Source organism: Chinchilla lanigera, unplaced genomic scaffold (genome assembly GCF_000276665.1).
Source record: "Chinchilla lanigera isolate Chin_1 unplaced genomic scaffold, ChiLan1.0 scaffold00004, whole genome shotgun sequence".
NCBI classification, from domain to species: domain Eukaryota; kingdom Metazoa; phylum Chordata; class Mammalia; order Rodentia; family Chinchillidae; genus Chinchilla; species Chinchilla lanigera.
Window position 1 is genome coordinate 15,652,569 of NW_004955405.1, and position 26,864 is coordinate 15,679,432.

At 37.3% G+C, this 26,864-nt stretch overlaps 1 protein-coding gene across 5 annotated transcripts in view; it reads right to left on the minus strand.

Moving 5' to 3' along the window:
* The window catches only part of Osbpl8 (oxysterol binding protein-like 8), a 151,981-nt gene that overhangs the window by 75,566 nt on the left and 49,551 nt on the right, over positions 1-26,864 (minus strand). For 3 of the 5 annotated variants that reach the window (XM_005374345.2, XM_005374344.2, XM_013517742.1), the window contains exon 3: positions 5,012-5,048. The exons of the other annotated variants lie outside the window; for them this stretch is intronic. In XM_005374345.2, coding sequence (XP_005374402.1) covers positions 5,012-5,048 — 37 coding nt within the window. The remainder of the gene's footprint in view (positions 1-5,011; positions 5,049-26,864) is intronic. 5 annotated transcript variants of the gene reach the window in all.

Below are 26,864 nucleotides of genomic sequence, written 5' to 3' on the forward strand. Positions count from 1 at the left end.
GGTTTCTACTGAGAAGAACTGCACTGGCTACTGGACTCAGGATAATGTGTGTTATGGCTTGGCAAAAAGTTTGTCTCCATTTTGCTCAAGTCCAGAGACTTTGCCTGAGACTAAGATTATGGGCAGCAGGCTAATTAAACTGGCAGAAAAAATTTCAAGGCAATCAAATGTTGAGGTGGTGGCATGGCTATTGTTGGGAGCTTTCAGTCAGGTTTACATTGAGAATCAAGAACAAAGAGCCCAGAGGGATGATTTAAAATGTTGTGAGTTTGGCCAGAAAGGAAGCTTCAGTAAAGCTGTGGACTGCATTGATGAGAAGGAACAACAGAATAGAAAAGATGGCCTGAGGGGATCACAGGAGTCAGCAAATCCCCACCCTCTGCAGGCTCAAAACTGCAAAGGTGAAAGACTTTGCTTCGAGAAGAAAGCCACAGAGCACCATGTTCCAGAATGGCGGTGGCAGCGGCACCAGGTTCCAGAATGGTGAAAGCATAGAGAATTTACTCTTCAAAATTGGACGCAGTGTGCTCAATGATCCAGGCACTTGAACCCTACAGCCAAGAGAGGAAAGCCTGGCTACTGCTCCAGCTGGCAGCAGATTTTGGCAGTGTCCACATGGCGCTGGTTTTAAGATGCATACAAAATGCAAGAGTCATGGGGTTAAAAAGGCTTTCACTCTGATTTGAGAAGGCCTGACAGGCCAGGCAGTGTGTCCCTGAGAAGGCAGTGTGTGAAGCTGTTCAGGTGAAGCCAAAGGTGCAGTGGAAACCCCAAAAGTTTTGAGAGTCCAACAATATCTATCATCTGTGGGAGCTACATCCACTGAAAGTGCTGTAGGGGTGGAATCACTCAAACCCTTTGGAGTTCACAACTTGCCACACTGCTTTGGATGTTCCACATGGAACTACAGGACTTAGTGTTTGCCCTGCTGGAGGTTGGACTTGCTTTGGGTCCCCAGTTTGTAACTTTTGGAATGGAAATGTCTACCTTATGCCATTGAAGCTGGAAGTGTTTAACTTTTTCATTTGTACAGAGGCTCACAATTAAGAGTGCCTTACATCTCAGAAGAGACTTGGGACTTGGATTTTTCAGCAATGCTCAAACTATCAGGACTTCTATAAGACAGAATGTTTATAAACTTAGCTTACAGAATGATGATTTTTAAAAAAGATATAAAAAAGCACTAACCAAATACAAAGAATAAATTCTATATTAAAATTATAACTTATTTAACCAAATGATTCCATAATGAAACTGACAGGAAAGGCACAAGACAGGAGAATGTATATGTAGCACATGTAATTAACAAAGAGTTGATGTGAGAATGGTTGAAAAAAAATTCCTATTAAATCAATTAGAAAAAGATCAACAGTGTTACAGAATAGGGGAAACAAACATTATTTCACAGAAATGAAATAAGTATATGTAAGTATATAAAAAGATATTCTTTGTCCCTAATAACCAGGGAAACATAAACTAAGATCAAAATGAGATAAATATTTAATACCTGGTAAGACTAAAATAAATTAACAAGTCTGATACATCAAATACTGATGAGGATGGGAATCATCAAGACACTTTAGGCATTGTTGCTCCTATATACATGGATATAAGTACTTGGGAAAACAACTTTGAGCTATATATAAAGGTGAATTTCATTTGGCACATTCCATATAGGTCGAACAACTCTACTTTTAGGTTTATATCTTAAAAAGTTATTACCAAAGGATAAGAGCAAAAATGAATAGCAACATTATTCATAAAGCAAAAGCCAAAACAACTTAAATATGCATCAACTGAAAAATAAAATGGCTTAATAATTTCTGGCACATATACATGATGAAATAGTTTTTAGCACTGACATGGAATAACCTATTTTTATAAGAAACAACATGGTTCAGTATTAGAAATACATCATCCACTACTAAAAGCAAGTTATATATAGTATGCCAATGAAAACCAAGCAAAACTTGGTAATTTTAAAATAGCAACGAAGCTTGCTTTTAAAAAAGTGAAGAAAGCTGGGCATGGCACACACTTGTAATCCCAGCATTCTGGAGGCTGAGGCAGAAGTAGCACCAGTTCAAGGCCAGCCTAGGGTACATATACTGTGAGTTCAAAGCCATGCTGAACTACACAGTGAGACCATGTCTCAAAAAAGCCTAAGTAAATAAATAAATAAATAAGGCTGGGGATACAGATCAGTGGCAAAAGCACCTGCCTGGCAAGCGTGAGGTCCTGAGTTCGAGTTCTGATGAATGAATGAATGAATGAATGAGCAAAAGGTGGTAAATTAAAAAATACAGCCTACTTATTACCTCTGGAGATAGTCAAGGGATAATGGAAGCAGAAAGATGTGAGCTATTTTTAAGGTTCTAGTTTTTACTTTGAGTTGCATATTGGCTTAATATATGCTCACTGTTTAGTTATGCTTTGTCATTTACATAATACATATATTCTTTTTTTCACATTTTCTTTTGTATGAACCAGACAGGACATTTTGGCTTTAGGATTCTATCAGCAAGACACTTATCTTGAATAACTTCACTATATAAAATAGGAAATCATTCTACAAGTGCAAATTTAGTGTTATTTACCTCTTTCTAACCCCTCCTAAAGTGAGGTAGTGCTCTGATTTTTAACAACCCTAAAGTGAGAGAGTACATAGAAATAATGATGTTCAGAGTCCGCATCTTTGTAAGAAAGACAGAAAGTTCACCTTTCTATTTTCTCTTGTCCCAGTCATAAGCATCAAACACTACACAAACAAAATAGGTTCTGCATAACATAAAAATCACTTCAGTGTCCTATGTCATTTATACAATAGTAGATTATCTGAATGGAAGTTTAAGAAGAACAGTGGCTTTGCGTTCACTGGCACAGAACTGATAAGTATTTGCTAACTGGCTGAAGAAATCTTTGGGAAGTGAAACACTATACGACTGTCCAGTAGTTTCTGACACAACTGACTCACTTACTACAGACAACATTACAGCGCCCTCTGCTGGTCCTCCTTACAGTGAGGTAAACTAACCTACGCTGCTCACATCACTTTGCTCTTATCTAGTAAAAACCACACTGAAATAACCAACAGTATTATAATTAACATACAGTTGTGTCTTCAAGAGGAATATGAGTCTATAATTAAACTCATCAATATAAAACATTGGTGCACCTGTAACCCCAGCTATTTGGGAGGCTAAGGCCAGAGGATAAGTTCTGGGCCAGTCTGAGCAGTGAGACCCCCATCTAAACAAAACAAAATAATAAATAAATAAAATTGAAGAATTTTACAATCTTCAAAGTCTGGGTTTTTATTTTTTTTCCCTTAATCTAAATGGTAGCTAAAATAAAATTAAGATTTTAAAGTCCTAAATAATCTGTATATAAATCCTAAAACTCCCTATGAGATTTGAGCACTTTTCCTTTTAAAGTAGCAGTTGTCTTAGAAATGCTGAATATATAATAGAGAATATATTTACAATGCTGCAAACTGTTGCAATCAAAATTTTAAAAATAATATAATTCATTTTCAGAATAAAATTATATACATGCTCTAACCACTGCTAGAGCTCTAGCCCAAACGTGTGCGTGTGCGTGGTGTTGGGGATCGAACCTAGCGCTTTGTGCATGTGTGGCAAGAACTACAACTTAGCTACATCCCCAGTTCTAGACCAAAGACTTTTTTTGTTTGTTTGTTTTTTTGGTTTTTTTTCTGGTACCAGGAATCGAACTCACAACCTTGCACTTGCCAGGCAGGCGCTATGCCACTGAGCTAAATCCTCAGCCCCTTAGACCAAAGACTTTTATAACTAAAAAAAAACTTTTGCCATTATCTTAGCTCCTTCTTTTGGCTAATGAAGAATATGAACCCCAGGGGAGTAAAATAATTTGCAACAGTTAGACAAACTACTTAGAGAAAAATACTAATATATCCAAAACCAAAATAATTTCCTTGTTCTTCAATAAAATTAAAATCTTTCATTTCTGATGCAGAAAAAATTTTATTACTTGATTAAATTTGAATTCAGCAAACTAGTAGTTTCACTCTGATTTCTGAGTAACAGAAGAAGAAAGATACAGTGAGCTAGTAACCAATGCTTCCTGGATATTTAATCTCTTGACTTTTGTGTCTTCATTTATAACAGTATTCTTTTATTGGATCATCTATAATGTTCCTTTGGCCTCAGTAATTCTAAGAATGCTTAGTACAAAAGTTATCCCTGTCACTCTCCAGATAGACTATAAATCTCCTTATGGGCAGGCAACATGCTTTGTGTGTCTGCCCCGTACAATATCCATTGTGTCTGCCTCATCCACCCAAGAACCTCTTGGTAGATTTGTTGAGGTGAACTGGATATAATTCTAAAAGGTTCTTAATCCATCAAGTAAAACGTATTTCATTAATAAAATCTCCCAATCATAAAAAGCATTTCATATAAAAATTCTGACAGACTAAAAACAATGTCTCATTTTCATATGGCAGTGAACTTCTTGTACTACATTCAGCATCAAAGAAGTCTGTTTCATGTTTTGTAATAACTGAAGAAAGGAATACTATGAAAAAGAGGTCCTAAATTATCAACTAGACAATTAAGTAAATAATGCATCTTCGGCATACTAAGATGTAAATACTCTAACACTGTCGGTCCCTGACAGACCATGAGAAGGGCACTGGGCACTGACTGACCATTTCTATTCTTTTCTTTTTTTATTTTTTCCAAGACAGGGTCTCACTATGTAGTTCAGGTTGGCCTTGAACTCACTGTGTAGACTAGGCTGGCCTCAAACTCACACTGATCCTCCTGCCTCAGCCTCCCGAGTGCTGGGATTACAGGTGTACACCACCAACACCCGGCTACCATTTCTGTTCTTTACTTTGTAGTAAAGTGCCTAAAAAGAAAAGTAGAAGATTTAATAAGTCAAAATTGAGGTATCATTTGAGTTTTGTAAGTACACATCAAAATGTTTTCATGTCCCCAAACATGATATTTAAACTCAAGCTACTTACTTGCTGGCCCAAGGATATCTTTGCTATCACCAAGAAGCTTTTAGTGCAGAGTAATTGAGCAGCAAACAAATACAATCCAAACGAGGAAGAAGCAAAATGCACCAGGATGGAAGCAGCAGAGAAACAAAAGGACAAGGAAAACAGCATTAGTCTATAAGTAGAAAGCACATGCACACAATCCTCAGAACCACAGTTGTTTAGAAACATCCTTTTCCACACCAAAATAAATTGGCTTAGGAATTATCAAATATTTGTTTTAAATTTGAAAAATGAAAGCAGGAAGATAAAAATGGAATCATCCAAGTATTTTGTTTTGAAATTACCCAGTCAAAAGTTATTTTTAATTATAATTCAAGACACTGTGCGGATTAGGGTTGGTAGACATTATTTAGAAATGTGAAAGAGAGCCAAAAGCTATTCACTGTGCACATTTAAGGCGGTTTAAAAACATACAGCACTCAGGCACTATCGGATATTAGTTCTGCAGGCCATGAAAGCTCCTAACATTACAGAAAAACACCGTCAGTGTCTTCCACAAAAAAAAAGGAATATTTACTGAGTGCTTATCATATGCCAAGCACTGCCCAAAAAACTCTACAAAGGTATCAACCAAACAGAACAATTTTTTTCAAACAGCAAAAATAATTCAACAAGAAATATTAGACAAATTGTATTACATCAGACAAAATATTCTTAAGACCCACTAAATTAATATTAAGCATATTATCTGGAGCTACTAGGCTTTTATGAAGTCAGAAGAATTATAATCAACCAAAAGAAACAGGAAAAGACTGATCTTTGTCTAGTAACTATTGTAACATACAACATTATTCTACATGTTGCCATGGACAAATGTTTTGGTCTGCTTGGCAGGAACAGAAACTTACCTTTACTTCAGATACGAAGCAAAATAACACCAAAACTAACTGGGCATGGTGGCACACACCTATAATCCCAGGGCTCTAGAAGGCTGAGGCAGGGGCATTCCAAGCTTGAACCCAGCCTAAATAATTGTGTGATTTAGCAAGCACCTATTTCAAAATAAAATGGGGGAGGGGGCAGCTGAAGATGCAGCTCAGTGTGAAGATTCTGGGGTTAATATCCAGTGTTTCAAAAGAGAGAAAACTGAAGTAACAAAATCAATAAATTTCCACTCATTATGTTTACATATTGTATTGTTTCTCAATTTTATTTAAAAAGAATGAGAGAAAGTTAATTGGCTGTGACAAAACAAGGTAGCAGTTATTTGCTGTGCACTTCTCTCATCTCTTTGGAGAAAACCTTAAACCTATTACTTCCCTAGAAATGGTTATTTCACAATGCTTAAAATTATGTTCTACCGCCTTTAGACATTCATTCTATTTTTCTGCAGTGTTGACTTAAACTTACTCTTCTATGAACTGATTTCAGTTTCACACATAAACTGAAAGAATACAGCTTTGTTGACAATGAACTAATTGTGCTCAAGTCCTTATTACTGATGACCATGTTATTGCAATGGACAAGGTTTTCGCAAAGAAAATAAAGTATATGTGGCAGGCAACCTCTAATGTCCCCTGGTGATTCCCATTTCCTGGTACAGTCCTTTCCCTTCGAGTGTATGCGGGACTTAACTAAATTACTTAGAAGAATATGGCAGAAGTGATGGGACATCTCCTCTGAGATGAGATTCTAAAGTGGCTCTGACTTTCATCACGTTAGCAGTCTTGACTGCTCTAACAGACAAATCGCGCTGGGGAAAGCCAGCTGCCACTTCATGAGGTATCCATGCAGAGCAGGCTGCCAGGCAGGAACGGAGATGTGGCACACCATTAAGTGAACTGGGAAGAGGATTCCCCCCTCTGCCATCCATCCACACAACCAAGCTTTGAGTGCAGATCACAGGAGCAATCTCCTCCCAATCAATATCTTGACTGCAACCACATGACTAGATTCAGAGACATCTCGCTAGGCTGCTTTGAGATTCCTGACCCACAGAATCTGAGATAATAATTGCTTGCTGTTTTACACCACTTAGTTTTGGAATATTTTATCCATCAGTAAACAATTAATATAACATTAAAAAAATAAAAGAAGTTAGCTGAAAGACAACTGTGGACCTTAAAAATGCTTCACAGCCATCTTAAATAGTCTTGTATTTACACGAGTAATTACTGATTTCACTAGACTTGCCAGTATCTTCCCAAAAGAAAGCAGTGGTTCTAATTATTCATATATATATGGATTATATATATAATTCCATTAATTTACATATATGAATATATATTTAATTTTACAAAGCAAATCATATTTGAAGGTTTTAGAATTGATATATTTGGAGTAAGACTAGTAAGCTCATCTTCATTATACAGTTCTATATTCTTAAATTTTGTTGATTAAAAGCACTAAGTCAACTTATGTACTGATATATTCTTTGCCTGTTTACTCTCAGAAATCAATCCCTAACATGTATTTCTGAATATCTGTTCCCCAAACCTCCAATTATACTTACTCTCAATATTATACAACTCCTTCAAACATGCCTCAACATTATACAAACTCACATCCATCCAACAAATATTTACTGGTAACTACCACAGGCACATATCATTTTAGACACCAAAAGATGTAACAGTAAACAAAACAGACAAAAATCCAGTCCTTATAGTATTTATGTTTTAGTTACGAGCAAGAATACAATAAACAAAAATCAGTAATGTATTATATAGCATAATAAGTGAGAAGAATAAAGTAAGCAGAAAGTGAGGCATATAGGCTGGGTGTGGTGGTGTACCCCTGTTATCCCAGCACTCTGGAGGCTGAGGCAGGAGGATCATCACGAGTTCAAGGCCAACTTAAACTACATAGTGAGTTCAAGCCCAGCTTGAACTAACAGTGAGACCCTGTTTTAAAAAATAAAAGCAGGGCATATAAAATGTTAGGTCTAAGAAAACCCTAGTATAGTTGACTGGATAAAATGAAATTTGTAAGGAGGTGGGAGTGGGCAGGGAGAGGAAGGAGGGAGGGGGTTGAGAAAGAGAGGAAGAGGTGGAAGAAGGAAGACGAGGATAACTATTTGACAGGGTAAGTCTGAAATGTCTATTAGGACATTCAACTGTAAATTTTAAGTAGGAGAAGGAGAGGGAGGGCAGGAGGAGGGGGTAGGATGGAAACAGAGGAAAGGAACTTTAGACAGAAAAGCTACAGACCACTGGGAAGGGAGCAAGTCTGGAGGCCTGAGGGAAGAGTAAGAAGGCCAATAAAGCTGAAGGTAACAAGAGAGGAGCAGATGGGGTCAGAGAGTAAACAGACCTGGATCATGTAAGAACTTCACAGGGCCTTGGCAGGACTTTGGTTTTATTTTGAAGGAGAGGGGAACCCACTGGATGGTGAACAGCTGACATGGTCTGATTATGTTTTAACAGCACTGTTCTGACCGCTATGTTGAGAACAGATTAGAGGAACAAGGGTATAATTAGTTAAAAGGTTACTGCAATAATCTAGGGAGTGAAATGAAGGAAACATGGAACAAGGCAGTAGCAGTGAAGGTATGAGTGGTATATGATGCAGCAGAGAGCTGCTTGTTCTTAAAACGAAGTCATCACTCTATACTTAGCTTCAACCTTTCATATTCCTGAAATCATCTGCAAAGCACTCGTGTACGTTTCACCCTTGAGTTTATAGAAAAGATTTTAAAGGAATTTTTTTTCTGTAAACTAGAACTTATCCTTGCTGGATACAGAATATGATCTGACTTAGTAGGTAGTTACTTAAAATAACGATCTACACTTTTGATCCAGTCCTTCTTCTAGGATCAGTAAAGTGATTATCCAAAATGTTCAAAAACATGTACTCATAAACACTGATCACAACACTATTCACAGTAATCTAAAACAATAACCTATTTTAAGCAGGTATTAAATAATAATATAAGTAAAATAGTACAGGAAAATACTATCTAGTCATTGAAGTTTTTTTTCACTGACCCATTTTTATAAAATTTCATACGTAAGACATATATATCACATACAAACTCAGGAAAAATGCCAGCAAAACATTAAATGTGGCTTACATTTATTTATATATTTTTCTGTATTGTTTAAATGTGGTCAAAAAAGATTAAATCTATTCACACTTTGGGAAACTATAAACATAATTTTTAACTATTTTTTCCATCTATACTTGCTATTTCTTAGTATGACTTAATCTACGATTAAGTACAGTAGAAAATATCTACTTCCAATTTGAAATCCTAGAAAAATACAAAAACATTAACATTTTAAATGCAGCATCATATGTTACTGTCTCTTGAACTTCAGCAACATTTGAATATGGCAAGATCTAAAAAAAAAAAACAAATTTTCTCAGGAGTTATTTAATCTCATATACATGAATCTGAATCCAAACAGCACCCACAGTTTATCAAACGAATTAAGTGAAGTAATCTTTCAAGAAGTAGCTTGGGGTTGCAAAAGTGCTTTTACATTGTAAACTGAATCCTTGAAAAAAAATTGTTTTAACAAACCCTGAGGCTTCAGGAAACTAGAATCTGCCAAATTACAGCCCTCTCTGGAATGTTCTAGGAGGGTCTGCATAGTTTTCATCTTCCTTGTACATATTCGATCCTATCAGCCTTTTAACCCTACAAAGTCTTCCTCCTTTTGTTGCTACAATACTACATCACTCTGCTTCCCTTTCTCTACTCTTGTCTCCTTTGTCCTCTCATTAGTAAGTGCATGGAGAGATAACCAGCACTCAGCTCAGCGTCAACTACCTGTTCTTTCCCCACCTATTTCTTTCCTGCGGATTCTACCATACTCGGGCTCACTCACTATCTTTATTCTGGTGACTCTCAACTTTCTTCTTCACACCTCACATAGCAAGGTTTGGCTATTGTGGCAAATTAACTTCCAGTTGTGGAGTTCAGCTAACAAAGGAAAGGCTTTTGCTTGTTTTATAAAGCATTTTTTATGTCAAACAATAGCACTCATTAGCTCTTTCTTACCTTTCAAACCAGTTCTAACGTTAATTTGCTCATCGTTCACTCAGACCTAAACTCTGAGTCAATTAAGTCTCTTTTCTTCCTTACCCAATTTCATAATCAGATTAAATTCTGATCATTTTTACTTCTACAGTGTTTATCTCACATCTAGTCTTTCATTTCGCACAGATACAACGTAGGTTAGACTTACATCACTTTGACTTCTTCCTTTCAATAGGAAGTTTCGCCCCACTGACGTACTTATCATGCTGGCTATGAGAATTTTAAAAATGATAAAAACATGTTCCTATTGCCCAACAGGCACAAAAACTCTCTACCTGGTTCTTATCTCTGCTTAGAAAACATCCTTTAGGCCTCTGCCCAAAAGCTACTTCACAGAAGAGTTTATGACATTCCCAGAAAATAGCCCCATCACTTATTCTGTTAACTCTCTGTCCTTCCTACCCTACTTTTTTTCTCTTCACTGTAATCATAATGTAGCACACCACATATTTACTTTTTTGTCCTTCTCCATTCAAATGTTAGCTTCAATGGAGCGATAGTTTTGTCTATTTTGCTCACTACTGAATCCTGTAAAGCCAGAACCTGGCACACTGTAGACACTTAGCAACCTTTTATTAAATAAATGTGTGAGTAGGAAAAAAAGGTTTCACAGTTATAATACTAATAACCGGGAAAGAATTTCTTATTTATAATTTACAGAGTTCTTCTGTTTGTTAATGAACTAGTTTAAATTCTGATGTGGCAAAAAACAAGCCTTTCTCATCTTCATGTTTCAAAAAGCTAACATACTGATGCTAATACGACACACAAGGAACTAATGTGGACTGGAATTGTGAAATTTGAATTCTAAGCCTAACTCCATCACTACCTGTTGAGTGGCCTTAAATAAATATCTTAAATTTGTTTTCATATTTTCTCATTAAATCAGCTGCATTCCTAAAACTATATTATCACTAACAATCTGACATAGAAAATTACCTCAATCCTAAAAATATCCTTAGTTGTAATCCACAAGATATTAATACTTTCTTTTACTATTAGTCCTTAGCCATTATAAGTTCAAATTCCATTGCTAGAATTCCCTCAAATAAAATAATTCGTCTTATTATGAACTGATTCACCATCAGTTTTCAAAGTACGTGTTATATTTCTTCTGGTACTAATGGTCTCTAACTTTCTTCATCAAGGTCCTCACACATAGGAAAAGTTAAAAATTCATTAAGTTGATTTCACTTGTAACTTGTGCCTGTCATGTGGTGAGATTGCTAGTGGTTTTGGAACCAGAAAAAAGTTACCTATCTACCAAAAGAATCAGACCTGGTCTTTGACTTTGAACACTTTCCTTCAATCAGCCATGACTGACACTCTCCTGACCTAATCAGCCCTGGCTGCCTGAAAAGGTTAGGAAATAACAGCATGACCAAAACTATATTATCATATCACAATCATGACAGTTAAGAGAACTGGTTAGATGAGAAGCTCAGGCATATAAACATTTCCATGTATGATGTGTAATCTTATGACCTGTTTAAATAATTCTTTCAATCTTATTTTCAGAAATAAGAACTTACCTTACTCGAAATTTCATGCTGTCTAATTCTTTACATTCCTTACACAAATACATGAATGTAGACTCTAAATCAAGCCAGGAACAGGATTTAAATTAAGATACAGGAACTGCATAACAAATACCTTCTTTCCTTCTAGAGTTCTATTCTGTTTCTCACAAGTCACTACATACTAAATACCATCAAGCAGGGAAGACTCCTAATAATATTACTGAAATGTCATCCCCCATGATTCACAAATCTACCACACATAGCAGCTACTCTTCTAGTCTCAGCAACTGCATGATGCCTAAATGTCAAAATATTCACCCCAGGTAAAAATCAAAATTAGTTACAAAAAGAAAATGCTTTGGGTTAAATAAAATAGATCACATATCACATATTTTTCAAAGTACAGTATACATTATATTAGGTAATGAATATAAAAGCATTGAAAGGCTGCTTAAAAGGGCTATGTTTAATCAATTTATAACATAAAAACATTAGCTTTTACAAGCAGTGACAGGAATAACAATTAGGTGGTCTGTGTTTAAATTCTAACCCTCCTCCTGACTAATGGATCTTATGTAATTACTTATCCTTTTTCAGGACTCAGTTTCTACATTCCTAAAAACACAAAAATATGTAGTTTACGGTTTATAAAGAGTATTAAATGAGAAAGACACCACACCCAGGGTATGGCGTAGAGCAAACCTTTTAAAGCTTTCAATGCTAACAGCCTGGTGCGGCATGGGTCCCCAGGTTCGACCCACTGGCATATAGTAAGCATGCAAAACATAATTTTCACACAAATACAGTAACCCAAACGCAAAAAGTACAAACTCTAGAAATCTAGGGTAGAAAACCAAATCCCAGAGAAAAACATATTAAGAATTACAATAGCTGCTGGAGAAAGTATGAAACATGAAAAGATATTTAATGATTTTCCTTTTTTTTTTTTTTTGAGATAGGGTCTTGCAGCGTAGTGCAGGCTGGCCTTGAACTCACAGCAATCCTGCCTCAGCCTCCTTAGCATTGGGATTACAGGCATGCACCACCAAGTTGGCTGATTTCATTATTTATTCTTGTTCTCTTAATTTTTGACACTAGGGTAGCTCTTGACTACAAAGACTGATAAAGCAAAACAAAGAGAATTTTTCCAGTGAAATTTGAAAAGTATCAAGCTGAGGCAATAGACACAACCCTCTTACAAACTCTGAGGCACTTGGCCAGTTACTTCATCATTACACTACCTATATTTCCTGACTACAGAGCTATAATCTTTGATCTAGTGAAAGTGTGCAATAAATGGTAACTATACATCAGATACCACACTGAACCTTTCATATACTTACTTACTTACATACTTAACCCCACAATATTCCAATCTCTCTGGAGAGCTGCACATTTACTGGAACAATCCAACTGAAAAATTCTGACCCAAATAAAAATTAAGAAACGCCAACATCTGGAGTAGGAGATTGAGATGACAGAGGTCAAGTAAGCAAGAAACACTGTGAAACAGTCAACTGAATCCCAGTCACATTTGGACTCCACAGGCTGTTAACTCAGTTTTGCAATTCTTACTTAAGCTGATCATTGACTTCAGTTTGTACTTTTTTTCTCTTAATTCCATTTGAGTCTGCCGATTCCCCAGTATTTTACCAACTAAGTTCATTTTCCTTAACTTCATAGACAGCCATTTCAGTGATCTCTGTAGGATCTGTTTTCTTTTTAAATGAATACATGCTTTTTAATCTTATTTGAACCAAATGCTACCATCTAGCAATTATTTCCTTTGATTCTAGTTTCACATTAGAGCCAATCCCATGGCACCTTTCTTTCTACTTTTTTGATCTTCAATTTCATATTTCTGCAACCAAACCATTCCTCCATATTCTACTAAGATGATCAAAACAGCTCAGTATGAGTTCACGAATGTCCCTCTTCATCTCAAAATTTCTCAATGTATCAGTATTGTGCAATAAGCTTCTCTGTAAGTCGAAGGTAATGGCATATTGGGAAATGGGGGCTTCCTGACAGTACTATGTGATTATACCCACATCTTTGGGAACTGCTATTTTCAGAATAAGAAAAAAGAGATACCTATATAAATAATAAAATTGCTACAAACAATATAATCCCAAGTTTGAATAGATTTAGGAACACATGAGGTATTTGTATATTCTTCATACACCCACATACTTCCCAGCTAGTCTACTTTGAAGATTTACGAATTTTTTTTAGGTTTTTTTTTTTGTTTTTGAAGATTCATATATTATTTGAAGATTCACATATTCACTTATTATTATGCAAATAAGTAACAGTAAACAACCTTACAACTCACACTATAGTCTTTAAAAACCATTCTAACCAAAAGGAACTAAGCACCTACAAAAATGACTGATAACTGGTATAGAACAGCAAAAGCATAAAAGAAGCCCAAATATATTGTCTTATCAAAGAGGAAGGAAGTTGCCAAAGATAAAGAAAGTCTTGTCAAAAAACTCAGGAACCAAACTGAGTAAGCTCCTACTAGCCAAAGATAAAGTAATATGATAATCAAAAGATTAGTACAGATAGCTGATTTAACATACAGTATGTTAAAAACCCTAACAGTTTAGAACTCAAACAAGAATCATTCACTTTAGAAGAATTCTAAGTAACCAAATCATAATGCAATTGAGAGTTTGAAGAGGATCTGTAAAATTAAAATGAAAAAAAATTTTTTGACAGTACTCGGGTCTGAACCCAGGTCTTTGCCCGTTTTTTCTTTTTTTATTTTGAGACAGGATCTAGCTACCTTGCCCAAATAGGATTAGAACCTGGGATCCTCCTGCCTCAGCCTAAAAATTAGGATTTTCAAAGATAAGCTATTTCTTCAGCTTCTTTATGGTTATAGCAGAAATTTCCACCTCTAACCCTGATGTCAAAGTTTCAAAAGAATCAGATTTTCAACATTTTAGAGCCCTGGCTAAAGACATAAGCATATTTCCTGGCTTCTGTTCCACCCCTTCTATAAACTAGAGTTCTTCTGTATGCTTGGGGAGGTGGCACAGGGTAGCTGCCTTCTCAATTTGGCCCAATTGTGAAAAACCTACTTTTTCCATTTTTATAGGCCGCTCTTGAACTCATGCTGACAAGCAGGCAAATGAACCCAGGCCTCTGGCCAGCTGCCCGCCTCCTGCCACAAGAGTTAATGAGTAGAGAGAACTAAATAAATATGCACCCTTTTCTATAGGAACTGTACCTCAGAGTAATCAAATGGCTATTGTCAAAAGGTGTTGAGGTCCATGCTATATAATTTTTGGGAAAAAATCATTTGATAATTAAATTGTGATTAAGGCTTGTCCGAGGCCTAGTACCTTGCCACACAAGTCGGCTATGGTATGTACAAATGTAACGAAGTGCCTCTGGTCACAGCTGAGGTCGCAATGGTCTTGTGATGTGATGCTCTAGGGCAGAGCACATCAGTGGAAGACATCTGGTTCCTTGAGAACTGAGTAGTAGTAAAAAACAAGGTTTCCCTGGGGGAAAGGACAAACTTCTTATAAACCTGCCATCTCTCCCCACTTCCTCACCAACAGAAGATCCTTGTTAACTTAAGATCACCATCACCCTCAGAGTCCCCGGAAGTGATCCTCCTCAACGTAAGATCCTTCTCCGCATAAGACCACTGATGTCCTCTGGGTCACCTGATAATCCCTTCATCATTTTCCTCAATGTAAATGTGATCAATAAATACTGAGGTTCTGGCTGCCTTGTGGTCTTTTGCCCCCACGAACAGTGGCCATCCCAGACCCCACCGCATCAGCATTTTGTCTCTTGCTCTTTCTTTCCACTATGCACTGATTGCAACACCTTATAGGAAACCAGGGACTCACTGCCGGGGTCACCAATAGGAAAGTTCTAATTTTTTCAGAATCACAGCTAAAAAGACTATCACCCTTTCACAACACTTTATGAAGTGATCTAGGAAGGTTCATCAAGGCTGCTAAATATGGGTAAAAGCACTATGCAAAGTACAAACTGTCTTTAGTACCTTTGAAACCGCACACTTGAATCTTTAAATCTTGTTGATTTGTATCTCTAAATCTTTTCACACATTTTTTTATTCTGCTGCCACTACTCTAGAGGTTTTAACTGGTTTTTACTTAGATTACACAAGAGCATGCTACCTTGTTCCCTGAGCCAACCATCTGTACTACTACTGGCAACTCTAGTTGCACAACAGAATTAACTACCTTAAGGTACTGATGTCTGCATTAGCCCCTGATCCTCGCTGAACTGAACAGGGGCACAGCCATACATCAGAATTTTATGAAACACAGCAGATAACTAATGTTCATGTGGTTACCGCTCCAATATTCCACGATATTGTTAAAATGATTTTCTTAAACCATAACAGGTTAACTCCCACCTCCAAAAATTCAATGGTTTGACACTACTTTAGAAATAAAAATCCCAATAATAGAAAAATTATTCAAGACCCTGTATAATCTGATTTCTAACATAGGTGAGACACAGCATAGAAAAATGATAAAAACTTGGCCTCTAATGCCAAAATGTACATCAGGTCTGCTAATTATTAGTTATGTGACTCAGAGAAACTTGGTTGTCTTCATCTGTTAATTAGGGGTAATAATTCTATCTCATAGAAGATTAATTTATCTGCAAAGCATTTAGAATAGTTCCTTACACACAGTAGAAATTTAATAAATCTCAGTTCTTATTCATGTCTACTAGCTTTATTTTCTACGAATTGCCCTAATGTAGCAAACAGTATTGCCTGTGAAACCTAAAAATTGCTCTGAATACAGTGTAGCATGAACCTAGAAAGGTGCTGTATATGTAAGTGTGCTCAATGAAATAGGTTAGTTTGCTAAGTTCAGGATGTAAATGTGTGACCAAAGTTAAAATTTATGTGTGTATGTGTATTTGTTTTAATTTTAGTTTATTAGTACACATGTGTAGTGCATGTTTACATTCCTTGTGAGAAGTTGGTACATGTACATAAAACATCTTAATTCCTTTTTTTAGCACCTTTCCTTTCCTTCCCTTCTTTGCCCGCCCTGCATCCGTTGGCTCCTGGCCCCCTTCCTTGTTATGTATTTTTGTGCACATTCACAGTACATAACGTTCACGTTCCGTGTGTGAGGTTGGTGCATGCACATAACACATCTCAATGATTCTCTTTCATCCCGTCTCCCCATCTCTTGATCCCCTCCCCTTTCAGAAAGATGTACCTCCCTACTTCCTATTATCTACCTTTTATTTTTACTCTGGGTTTCTCATATAAAAGAAACAGTGATATTTAAACTTGTGTACCTGATTTATTTCACTTAATGTTATGTTCCCAAGGTGCATCCATATGTATGTGCACACGCATGCATGCAAGCACACACGTGCACACACACACATGCACACGTGCACACACAGGCAATCCATTCTCTCTCCCAAGATTGTTCTTGCTCCACTGCTGCTATTTTTACCGTATGAAACTTAAGACAGCTTCTGAAGCAGTAACAAGTGTATGAAAACCTATTAAACAGATCTAAATTTAAAATTTTCTTCACTGCTCTAATGTCTCCAGCTTGCTGGACTTGTAGTCAAATTTCATCTTCACATATCTCTAACATGCTAAAAACACTAGTCCTTCACACTGTTCTCTGAAGTTTTATGGGCCTCCCCTTTCATTAACAAAAAAGCTTATTTTCAGATGAATGTACATAATCTTAACTGAGAGTTAAAATTCAGTCATGGTGCTGCCTTAGCTTTAATTATATTGCTTAAAAGATGTTTCTATGTACTTTAAGGAAAAACAGCAAGTGATAGTATTTATGAAAAATCTTCAATCCACTAAAAACTGAGTGACAGCATTATTTATGAATACTGAAAACAAATCTTTGAGGCCAGATCACCTACTTAAGCAGTCCCTTCCAAGTTCTACTTTTAATTTTTAAACGGTGAGCATGACACATGTGGCAAAGATCTCAATATATATGAAATGCTCAACTGTACTGCTATTTGTCTGAATCTCTGGCCCACTTTCAGCCACCCGACACACAGACAACGTAGCACTAGTAAGAAAGAAACCAACTGCTTTATTTTTGCAAGTAGGAACTGAGTTCTAGCGAAATAACCACTTCCCCCCCCTCCACAAGAGACTGATGGGTGGGAAGCAACCATACAGCAGGAAAAGTGCCACAGATGGAGGAAAAGCCAGGGGACAGGAGGCAGGAAGTACTGTTGGGTGACAGCCATCTTTTTGTGTCATTTTCTCTCTGTATTATTGCCAGAGGCAGATCACTGTTCACCCTGTGTTTACTATAGCGTGGAACATGATTTAATACCAAAAAGAGGTATTAACACTGTTTCAAAATATTTGTTTTTAAACTGCACATGTCCAAGTGCCATATACATACAAACAAGTTAGGCGAAGAGGCTGGCAACCACTTCCCAATGTCTTTTCTCCCCAAGGAGCTAAGCGATTACAACAAAAAAGGCTTTGTGAAAAATAAATGTACTAGGAGCAGAAATAAAGAAGGTATCTAAGAAACAGATTACATCAGTGAAATAAAAAAAATGAATGGTGAAACTACTATTTTATTTAAAAAGGTTCTCTACCCTAAGATATGTACTTCTTAGACTGACAAAAAAGTAAAACACTAGCTTCTGGACTTTTTCTATCTAGGACAGTATCAGACAGGGCAGTTAACATTCCCTGGACACTATTATTTTCCAAGAGGGTAGAAGCACATAAACAAACATAATATTCAAACAAGTCCAAGTGCTGTTACAGTTTCTATCTAGATGTCTCCTAAAAGCCTCAACGCCCGTAGGTGGGGCTTTTGGAAAATGATAGGACCACGGTGGCTTAGAGCTAAAGTCCTGTTAGGGAGTAGGGGCTGGTGAGAAGCGGCAGGCACCAGGGGCATGGTCTAGAAGGGTTTACCTGCTCCCCAGCACCTCTCTTCACTTTCTTTGCTTCCCAGGCATGAGCAATTCTCCTCTTCCATACCCCTCTGCTGTGCCACTCTGCCTTGGAACCAGCCAGCCATGGACTGAAACCTCTACAAACTGTGAGCCACAAGCAATCAAAGAAAATAGCTGGTTATACTAGGCATAAACACAGTGAAATAAAGTATAGCAATGTTGAACAGCGAAATGAAAATGATTCTACAATAAGTTAATGAGCTGGAAGAGTAATCAAGAAGTTCAGGGCTGGGGCTATAGTTCAGCAGCACAAGCACCTGCCTGGCAAGCGCAAGGTCGTGAGTTTGATTCCCAGTACCAAAAACAAAAACAAAAACAAAAACAAAAACAAAAAAACCATTAAAAAAAAAAAAGAAGAAGTTCAACAGGAAGGCCTGAGGAAAGGAAAAGACAGAAAATACAAAACTTAAGCAATATGAAAGAAAGAGTAGAAGTGTCACATTTACAAAACTGAAAACCCATGGACATTTAAAAATAACACAAAATTTTAAATAATTTTTAAAACCTACAAAAAAATAGGTAAATTTCTAGAAAACCATAAAATGTTATTATAAACTCCCCAACTCTCACCTCTAGATAAACATACATAAAACCACAGACTTACTTGTTATGTGGACTGGAATAGAAAAACAAAACATCATTTGCAGGTGACATGAATCAGATAAAATATTAAAACTAATGAAAACAAAGTAAGCAGAAAGTATATAGCTATTATATGTCAGAATAAAAATTTGACAAAATAGAAATAAATCCTTAAAGTTACAACTACACCTTATTGTAAGGTACAATTACTAAGTTTATCTTGGGCATCACTCCCTCACTCCTGAAGGTCCTGTCATTTCTTCCTTCCCCTTTTTCCCATAATCTTTTTGAGACAGGGTCTCACTATGCAGTTCTGGCTGGTCTAAAACTCGCAACAATCCTGCTTCAGCTTCCCCAGTGCTGGGATTACAGGTTGCTTGGCTCCCCCATTAACACTTGAGGTTCTACTTTTCATATAAAGTAGGTGTCAGTAATTCTTTAAGTGCTGGGGTTTAAATGAGCAATTCTCAAAGTTCTGGGTTTTAGATCCTTTTATACTCAGACTCCAAAGAGCTATTGTTCATGCAGGTTGTAATTATTGATATTTTCTGTACTAAAAAATTTAAATGAGAAATTCACTCCTCAGCCAGGTGACCAAGGTCAAAAGCAAAAGTGATACATTATACTGACAGTGTAGCCTCTTGTATGTGATGAAAATGACATTTTACTTCTGTGATCTTCCTTTCTAAAACCCCAGAGCCTGGACTCATCATGAGAAAACACCAGACAAATACCAGACGAGAAACACTGTATAAAACACCTGACCAGTAAGTATGCCTGAACTGCCAAAGTTTATTAAAAACAAGGTTAAGTCTGACAAACTCTGAGAGGCAGGAACAGCCTCAGGGGATGTGACAACTGAATGTAATCTGGCATCCTAGATTGGACCTTGGAACAGAAAAAAGACATTAGGCAAAACGAAAGAAATCTGGATCAAGTGAGTTAATAAGTATCATTGGGTGCAGTGGAGCATGTCTATAATTTCCTTAGGAGGCTAAAGCAGGAGGATCACAAGTTTAAGTCCAGTGTAGGGAACTTAGGAAGACCCTGTCTTAAAATGAAAATTATAAAGGGATAGAGATGCAGTGCAAGGCCATAGGTTCAATCCCCAGAACTAGGGAAACAACAGGAATAGTAACAGTAAATCAATATGGGCTCATTACTATATGGTGATAACAACAGGGAAAGTGGGTGCAGGTATATGAGAACTCTACCCTCTTTACAGTGTTACAGTGTTACTAACACTGTTCTAAAATAGTTTATTTAAAATATAAAAACACCTTCAGAAGAAATTAAACTAAGAAAACTTGAGAATTCACAAACACACACTCCAATAGCTACCAGAATAATGACATAGTTGTCCTCACTTAGCCGCAGGAAAACTATACCGTATGAGAGAATGAGAAACAGTAAATGATACCAGATATCATGGCACTGCCATGAAAATACTTCAGGCCTCACAGATTTCTCTGAAAGGGCCTTGGGGGGTCCAAGAGCCCTGGGAAAAGACTTCAAAAATCTTCAACTAGATTTCTGGCTAGGATCCTGCTGAAAAACTGTGCAGACCACTGGCAATTTGTCTTACTTTTTCAAAAATAACCTCTCAAATTAGGCTCCCCAAGTTTATTAAAGAGTCCCACTATACCTGCCAGGTTTTTATATTATTAAAGTCTCTAACAAAATCAAGTTTTAATTGAAGGAGGAGGAGGAAGAAGAGGAAGAGAAGTGAAGAGTGGAGGAAGAAGAAGGAAGAAATAAGGAATCTTTAGTATTCATATACTATATTGAATAATATTTTCCCACTTGAGAAGGTCAAACAATTACAAATGTTTAAGTACTACTAACATAGCTTTCAGAAGTTAAAAAGGGTAGCCAGGCATGGTGGCGCACACCTGTAATCCCAGCACTCAGTAGGCTGAGGCAGGAGGATAACCATGACTTAAGAGTCCAGTCTGGGCTACAGAAACAAATTCAAAGTCAGCTTGCACTACATATTGAGCGAGACCCTGTCTCAAGCCATCTCCCAAAACAAGAAATTAAAGGGGATATACACAAAATACGACATAAAGTACATCTATTAAATTGTTTTAGCCTTTAAAAAAATGTTTCCTTTTAGCAGAAGTTTCAACGAAGTTGTAAAATGGTAAAAAGACTATTAGTCTAACAAGAAAAATATCTAAAAAAGATAGATTGGTTTGTTTCTAGCTTCAGTCATTCAAGCTCTCATTCTTTTAAGACCAGTCAGGATATTTTTTTATACTCCTACTGAATAAAAAGATCTAGGCAATAATTAGTCGGAGCTATTATCACAGCAGAGATAATATTATGTGCCTCCTGATGGTAATACTAACAACACCATCAATAAAGTATTCTTATCAAGAAAAGTTTAAATTTGAATCTGAGCAAGCCTGTAAAACCAATTCCAATATGCAAGAAACGTGAGAGACTGAAGAATGCGTTGAACAATAACCATGGAGAGGCTGGGGATATAGCTCAGTGACACAATGCCTGCCTGGCCAGTGTGAAGTCCTGAGTTCGATTCCTAGCACCAAAAGAAAAAAAAACATGGAAGGGCTCCCATATTGTGGGAAACTGCAGACCAAATTATCTTGTTCCTTCAATAAACTGAAAAGGAAATTTTAAAACAGAACAGAGATTTAAAAGGGTCATAAAAACTTAGTGACATATCAAAGCCTAACAGAATATCTACTATGAAGATAATATTTATGAGGTAATCAGAGAAGTTCATGGATTGAACAGTTATTTGATTATATGAAGAATTATTGAAGTTTATGAATAATAATGTATTTGTGGTAAAAATATTAAATAAAAATTTTTATTTTTTAATTTATATTGGTATACTTTTGCCATACATAATGATCACATTCACCACTGGGACTTTGTACCTGTACAACATATATTTTAATTCTTTTTTTTTTTCCATTCCCCTTCCTTTCCTTCAATCCTCCTTCCCTTCTTCCTTTACAAAACTCTGTAATGTTTTCCTTCCATTCTCTTTTTACTTTTTATCCTTATTTACTCCTTTCTTCACCTCCCTGCCTTGTTCCCCCTGCCCATTCGAACATTTTCTTCCTATTTCCCAGTATCTATTACATATTTTGGTCCTTATTTACTCTTTGGGTTTCTCACACAAGAGAAACAATGTGGTATTTAAACATGTGTGTCTAATTTATTTCACTTAAAATTATGTTCTCAATGTGCATCCATTTACCTAAAAATGTCTCAAGTTTATCCTCCTTTATGGTAGTGCAGTACTCCGTTATATATAAAAACCGCATTTTCTTTATTCATTCATTCATTGATGGGCATCTTGGCAATTTCCAAGATTTAGCTATTATAAATTATATTGTTATAAACACAGGTGTGCATATATCACCTTGTATGCTTTTAACATCTTTGGGAAGATATGTAGGGGTTGTTTTAATTTACATCTCTAAAATGACTATATTGAATATTTTTTCATATATTTATTTGCCATTTGTACTTCTTCATTTGAGAAGTGTCTTCATCTCAGATGCCCATTTTGGGATTGGATCTTTAAATGTGGGAGGGACTGAATTTTGAGATTTTTCAATATATTTTAGATACTAGTCCTTTGTCTGAAGAAGAGCTGGTAAATTGTTTTAAATCTTTGTTTTAGAGATATATGCTGAAATACATCAGAAGCAGGAGCTGTGACAACAAAAGCAAGAGGCTGAGGTCAGGTCTGGTAGAACACACTTTAATTGCAGTCTGGAGGAGGCCAAAGCAGGAAGACTGCAGATTTGAGTCTCACTAGTCAACTTAGCAAGACTTTGTCTCAAAAGAAAAACTAAAAAGGCCTGGGGATGTAGTTCTGTGGTAGAATGACCCTGGGTTCAATTGTCACTATCAACACCATTAAAAAAAAAAAAAAGAAAGAAAGAAAAAAAGAAAGGCCAGAATTTGTACTGATGCACAGAAAGAGCCACTAGCTCAGGAATGAATACAACATCCAGACACTGATAAAGGCCAAGCACTGGAGTCTCACGTTAGAGCTTCACAAGGAGCACACCCTTACTTTTAAACTGTAAGACTATAAATTTGCATTACATAAAGCTACAGAAGCAATATGAAATTAGTACAATGACCAACTGTGAAATTTAACAATGTGCAACTCTTCAACAGTACTTTGTACAATAATTGGTATACTGGCGGCTCACTCCCGGCCTCGTAGTTCCCCGGATGGAGGGCTTCCGGCGCACAGGGAGCCACGGGAGGGGAGCGCCAGTCTTCCGGCTGGCTAGCTTCCTGCCTCGTAGGCTCCCGGAGGGAGGGCCCCAGGCGCACAGGGAGCCTCAGGCGGGGAGCGCTGGTCTTTGGACCGGCGGCTCACTCCCAGCCTCATAGGCCCCCGGAAGGAGGGCTTCCGGCACACAGGGAGCCACGGGCGGGGAGCGCTGGTCTTCCGGCTGGCTAGCTTCCTGCCTCATAGGCCCCCGGAGGGAGGGCCCCCAGCACATGGGGAGCCATGTGGTGGCGAGCGCTGTTGCATGCCGGCCCTGAGGCCGGCCGCCACCGCTCAATTGAGATCTATCATGACACAGAGAAACAGTGACACAATTGGCCCGCCATGCACCGATTGCAGTTGCCCACCCACGGATGTGTGTGAATCATTCAAACTTTGAACAACCCCTGGGAATACATGCCATACAACAGGCCACTCTTGCTCCTGCCATTGAGAACCAGAAAGGTCCAGAGCCAGTGGAGGAGCAGCTGCTGAACAAGGACTCAGAGAACATGAGAATGCAGACTAAGCCCACAGACTCAGAGGTCCAGTGGACTGGGGTCACGAGAGCTGCTCGGAAGCTGTAAACCAGGAGGACCTTGCACAATACCTGCAGAGACTCATTGGAAGCCATTCTTCCCCTGACAGTACAGGCTGTGGTGGAGCTCCGGAGAAGTCTGCAGCAGGATTCCTGCTGCCTGTGCTGACAGTTGGGGAGAGGACACTAACTGGTTGTGGGGTCCCAATGCGATGGGAGGCTGGAGAGAAAACGCTACAAAAAATGGCTTTCGCCCCAGACAGCTCACTTGATTTTTGACAACCCTTAGGCTGTAACTACTTGTTAGATCCTTCTTGTGTATCTCTGTCTTCCTGAGAAACCACTTTGAAGATACCACCATGTATTACAGCAGTCATTGATATTTTCCTACTAATCTATCCATAACTCTATAATGTTTGTATTGTTCCTATCCTATTTCATAAATGGATCCATGTTTATTATTATGTGTTTCCTACAACAACCATTGAGAATTATTGAATGATTATTCAGTAGGTCACTCATGTATAGTTCTATTTATATTCTTTAGAAGCCACTTTGAAGATACGTAAGTATAGTACAAAAACTATTGATAATCTCCTACCTCTTTTGTCTGTAACTCATTATCATTTGTCTGTTTGTTTTCCTGAGAAACTATCTTATAGATAACAATATGTAAAACAATAACCATTGATAATTTCCTACCACTTTGTCTGTAATTTGGTAAGCCCCTCCTATTATTATGTTATCCTTCTTTTACTCTTTAAAAAAAAAAAAAAAGTCTTGAAAGCTAATTACTGGAAAATTATACACAAAAAACAAAGATATTATCACTACTAACTCACAACATATTAAAATAATTATAATAAGGAAGCTAAACTAACAGTACTATATTTATAACAAAAGAACAAAAATTAGAAACATTTAAAAACTGACTCAAAATGATACTTGATGTATCAAAAATTCAGGCAATTCCATTATTCATGTACATATACACAAGCTCTACAATGTAGCCAAATGTTACAGATAGCTAGACTAACATGCTTCCCTGTTCATTGTTTGCTGTATGAACCCATTTACCTGTGCTGTTAATGTTTATGTCCTCTTCTGAAAGCTCTTCCCACTACCCCAGCATCCAGCAACCACTCAACCTTCACAGGCTTTCCCTGACTTCTAATTATTTCTTTTTGGAAAGAAGGCTTGTTAGTAATAGTTACTGTTAATAACAGTAGCAGCTCTTATTTAATACATGTTTATAGTGTCTATAGCACTATAATAATGGGCACTTTACTTTTGCAATTAATACTCAAAACAGCTTTGAGAGGCAGATATTATAATTATCTTTATTTAATAAATAAGGAAACTAGAAACCTGAGAATTTAACTCCCCAGGTCACACAACTAAATTAAAGAGCTCAGACTTTAATATCCATGTAAATGTCTTACGCAGCCTATTTTCTTACCTACCTCTCTCAAACCTAAAAGTAACTAGTTTAAGCCATGCAGTTCAAAGATGGTATTTTATAAACAGTTAACTCAAAAGTGGATCTCAACAATAGTTTCAAACACAGAATATTTTTGTACTTTATACTGAAATTATTGATATTATTCTTTCTAAAATGAGCTGTATTTTACAGAAGAAACTTAATGAACAAGAAAAAAATTGTTCTCACTACTTTTAACTTTGTTCTGTTCAATAATCAATAGAATTAGGATAGAAGTGTCATCAGAACTTCTTTAATACTGCCCAGGATTCTGGTATAGAATTTAATAATACTATCTACTTAGATGTCTACTTTCAATACTAACAAATTTTAAGTGATTATATTTAAAAAGACATGAATATAGCCAATATTTCAGTATTAGATTATTCAGAGACAAACTTCAGTTCTGCCATTTAAGTTGTGAGAAGATAATTACCCTCCCTGAGCCTATTTCCCTAGCTATGAGAGTAAACAAATATTTAGCATTACTGGGTATTAGGAGGACAGTCCGATAAAGTATACACTTAGAAAGCAGCTACTATTATAACTGGCTTACTTTTACTTATCAGTGCTAGAGATAGAACCCAGAGCCTAGCGAATGCTTCACAGGCTCTCTACCATTGAACTATACCCACAGCCCCTTACTGACATTTTTATTATTATGAGATCAGAAGTATTTCAGCTGTAAGAATCTAAAAAAGTCAAACAGGTTTAAAAATGGTGATGTCTATGGTAAAGAAATATGAAAGTAAACACAAAGAACTTTTTTCTGAAATCATAGTTAAAATAAAATTTTCCATTTAGTCACTGTGACAATAATCTTCATAAGCCAAGTTATTTCCATGCTCATTTAATTTTCTAGTAAGTCATCACTTTAAAGTTTAACTTTTTGATCATTTAAGAAACCAAAAGAAGTCTGAACCAGAAATTCAAAAAATGACAGGACCACGTTAATACAAGTCAACAAAACTGCATCTTGCTATTAATCATTAGACTATTCCTACACGGAGCCTGAACAAAGGACATCCAGTAAATTAAAATTACAAATGTTGACTCCCGGCCTCGGAGTTCCCCGGAAGAAGGGCTTCCGGCGCACAGGGAGCCACAGGAGGGGAGCGCCAGTCTTCCGGCTGGCTAGCTTTCTGCCTGCTGGCTCCCGGAGGGTGGGCCCCCAGCACACGGGGAGTGGCGGTCTTTGGACCGGCGGCTCACTCCCGGCCTCGTCGTTCCCCGGAAGGAGGGCTTCCGGCGCACAGGGAACCATGGGTGGGGAGTACCAGTCTTCAGCTGGCTAGCTTCTTGCCTGGTGGCTCCCGGAGGGTGGGCCCCCAGCATATGGGGAGCTATGTGGCGGCGAGCGCTGTTGCATGCCAGCCCTTAGGCTGGCCGCCGCCGCCGCTCAATTGAGATCTATCATGACACAGAGAAACAGTGACACAATTGGCCCACCATGCACCGA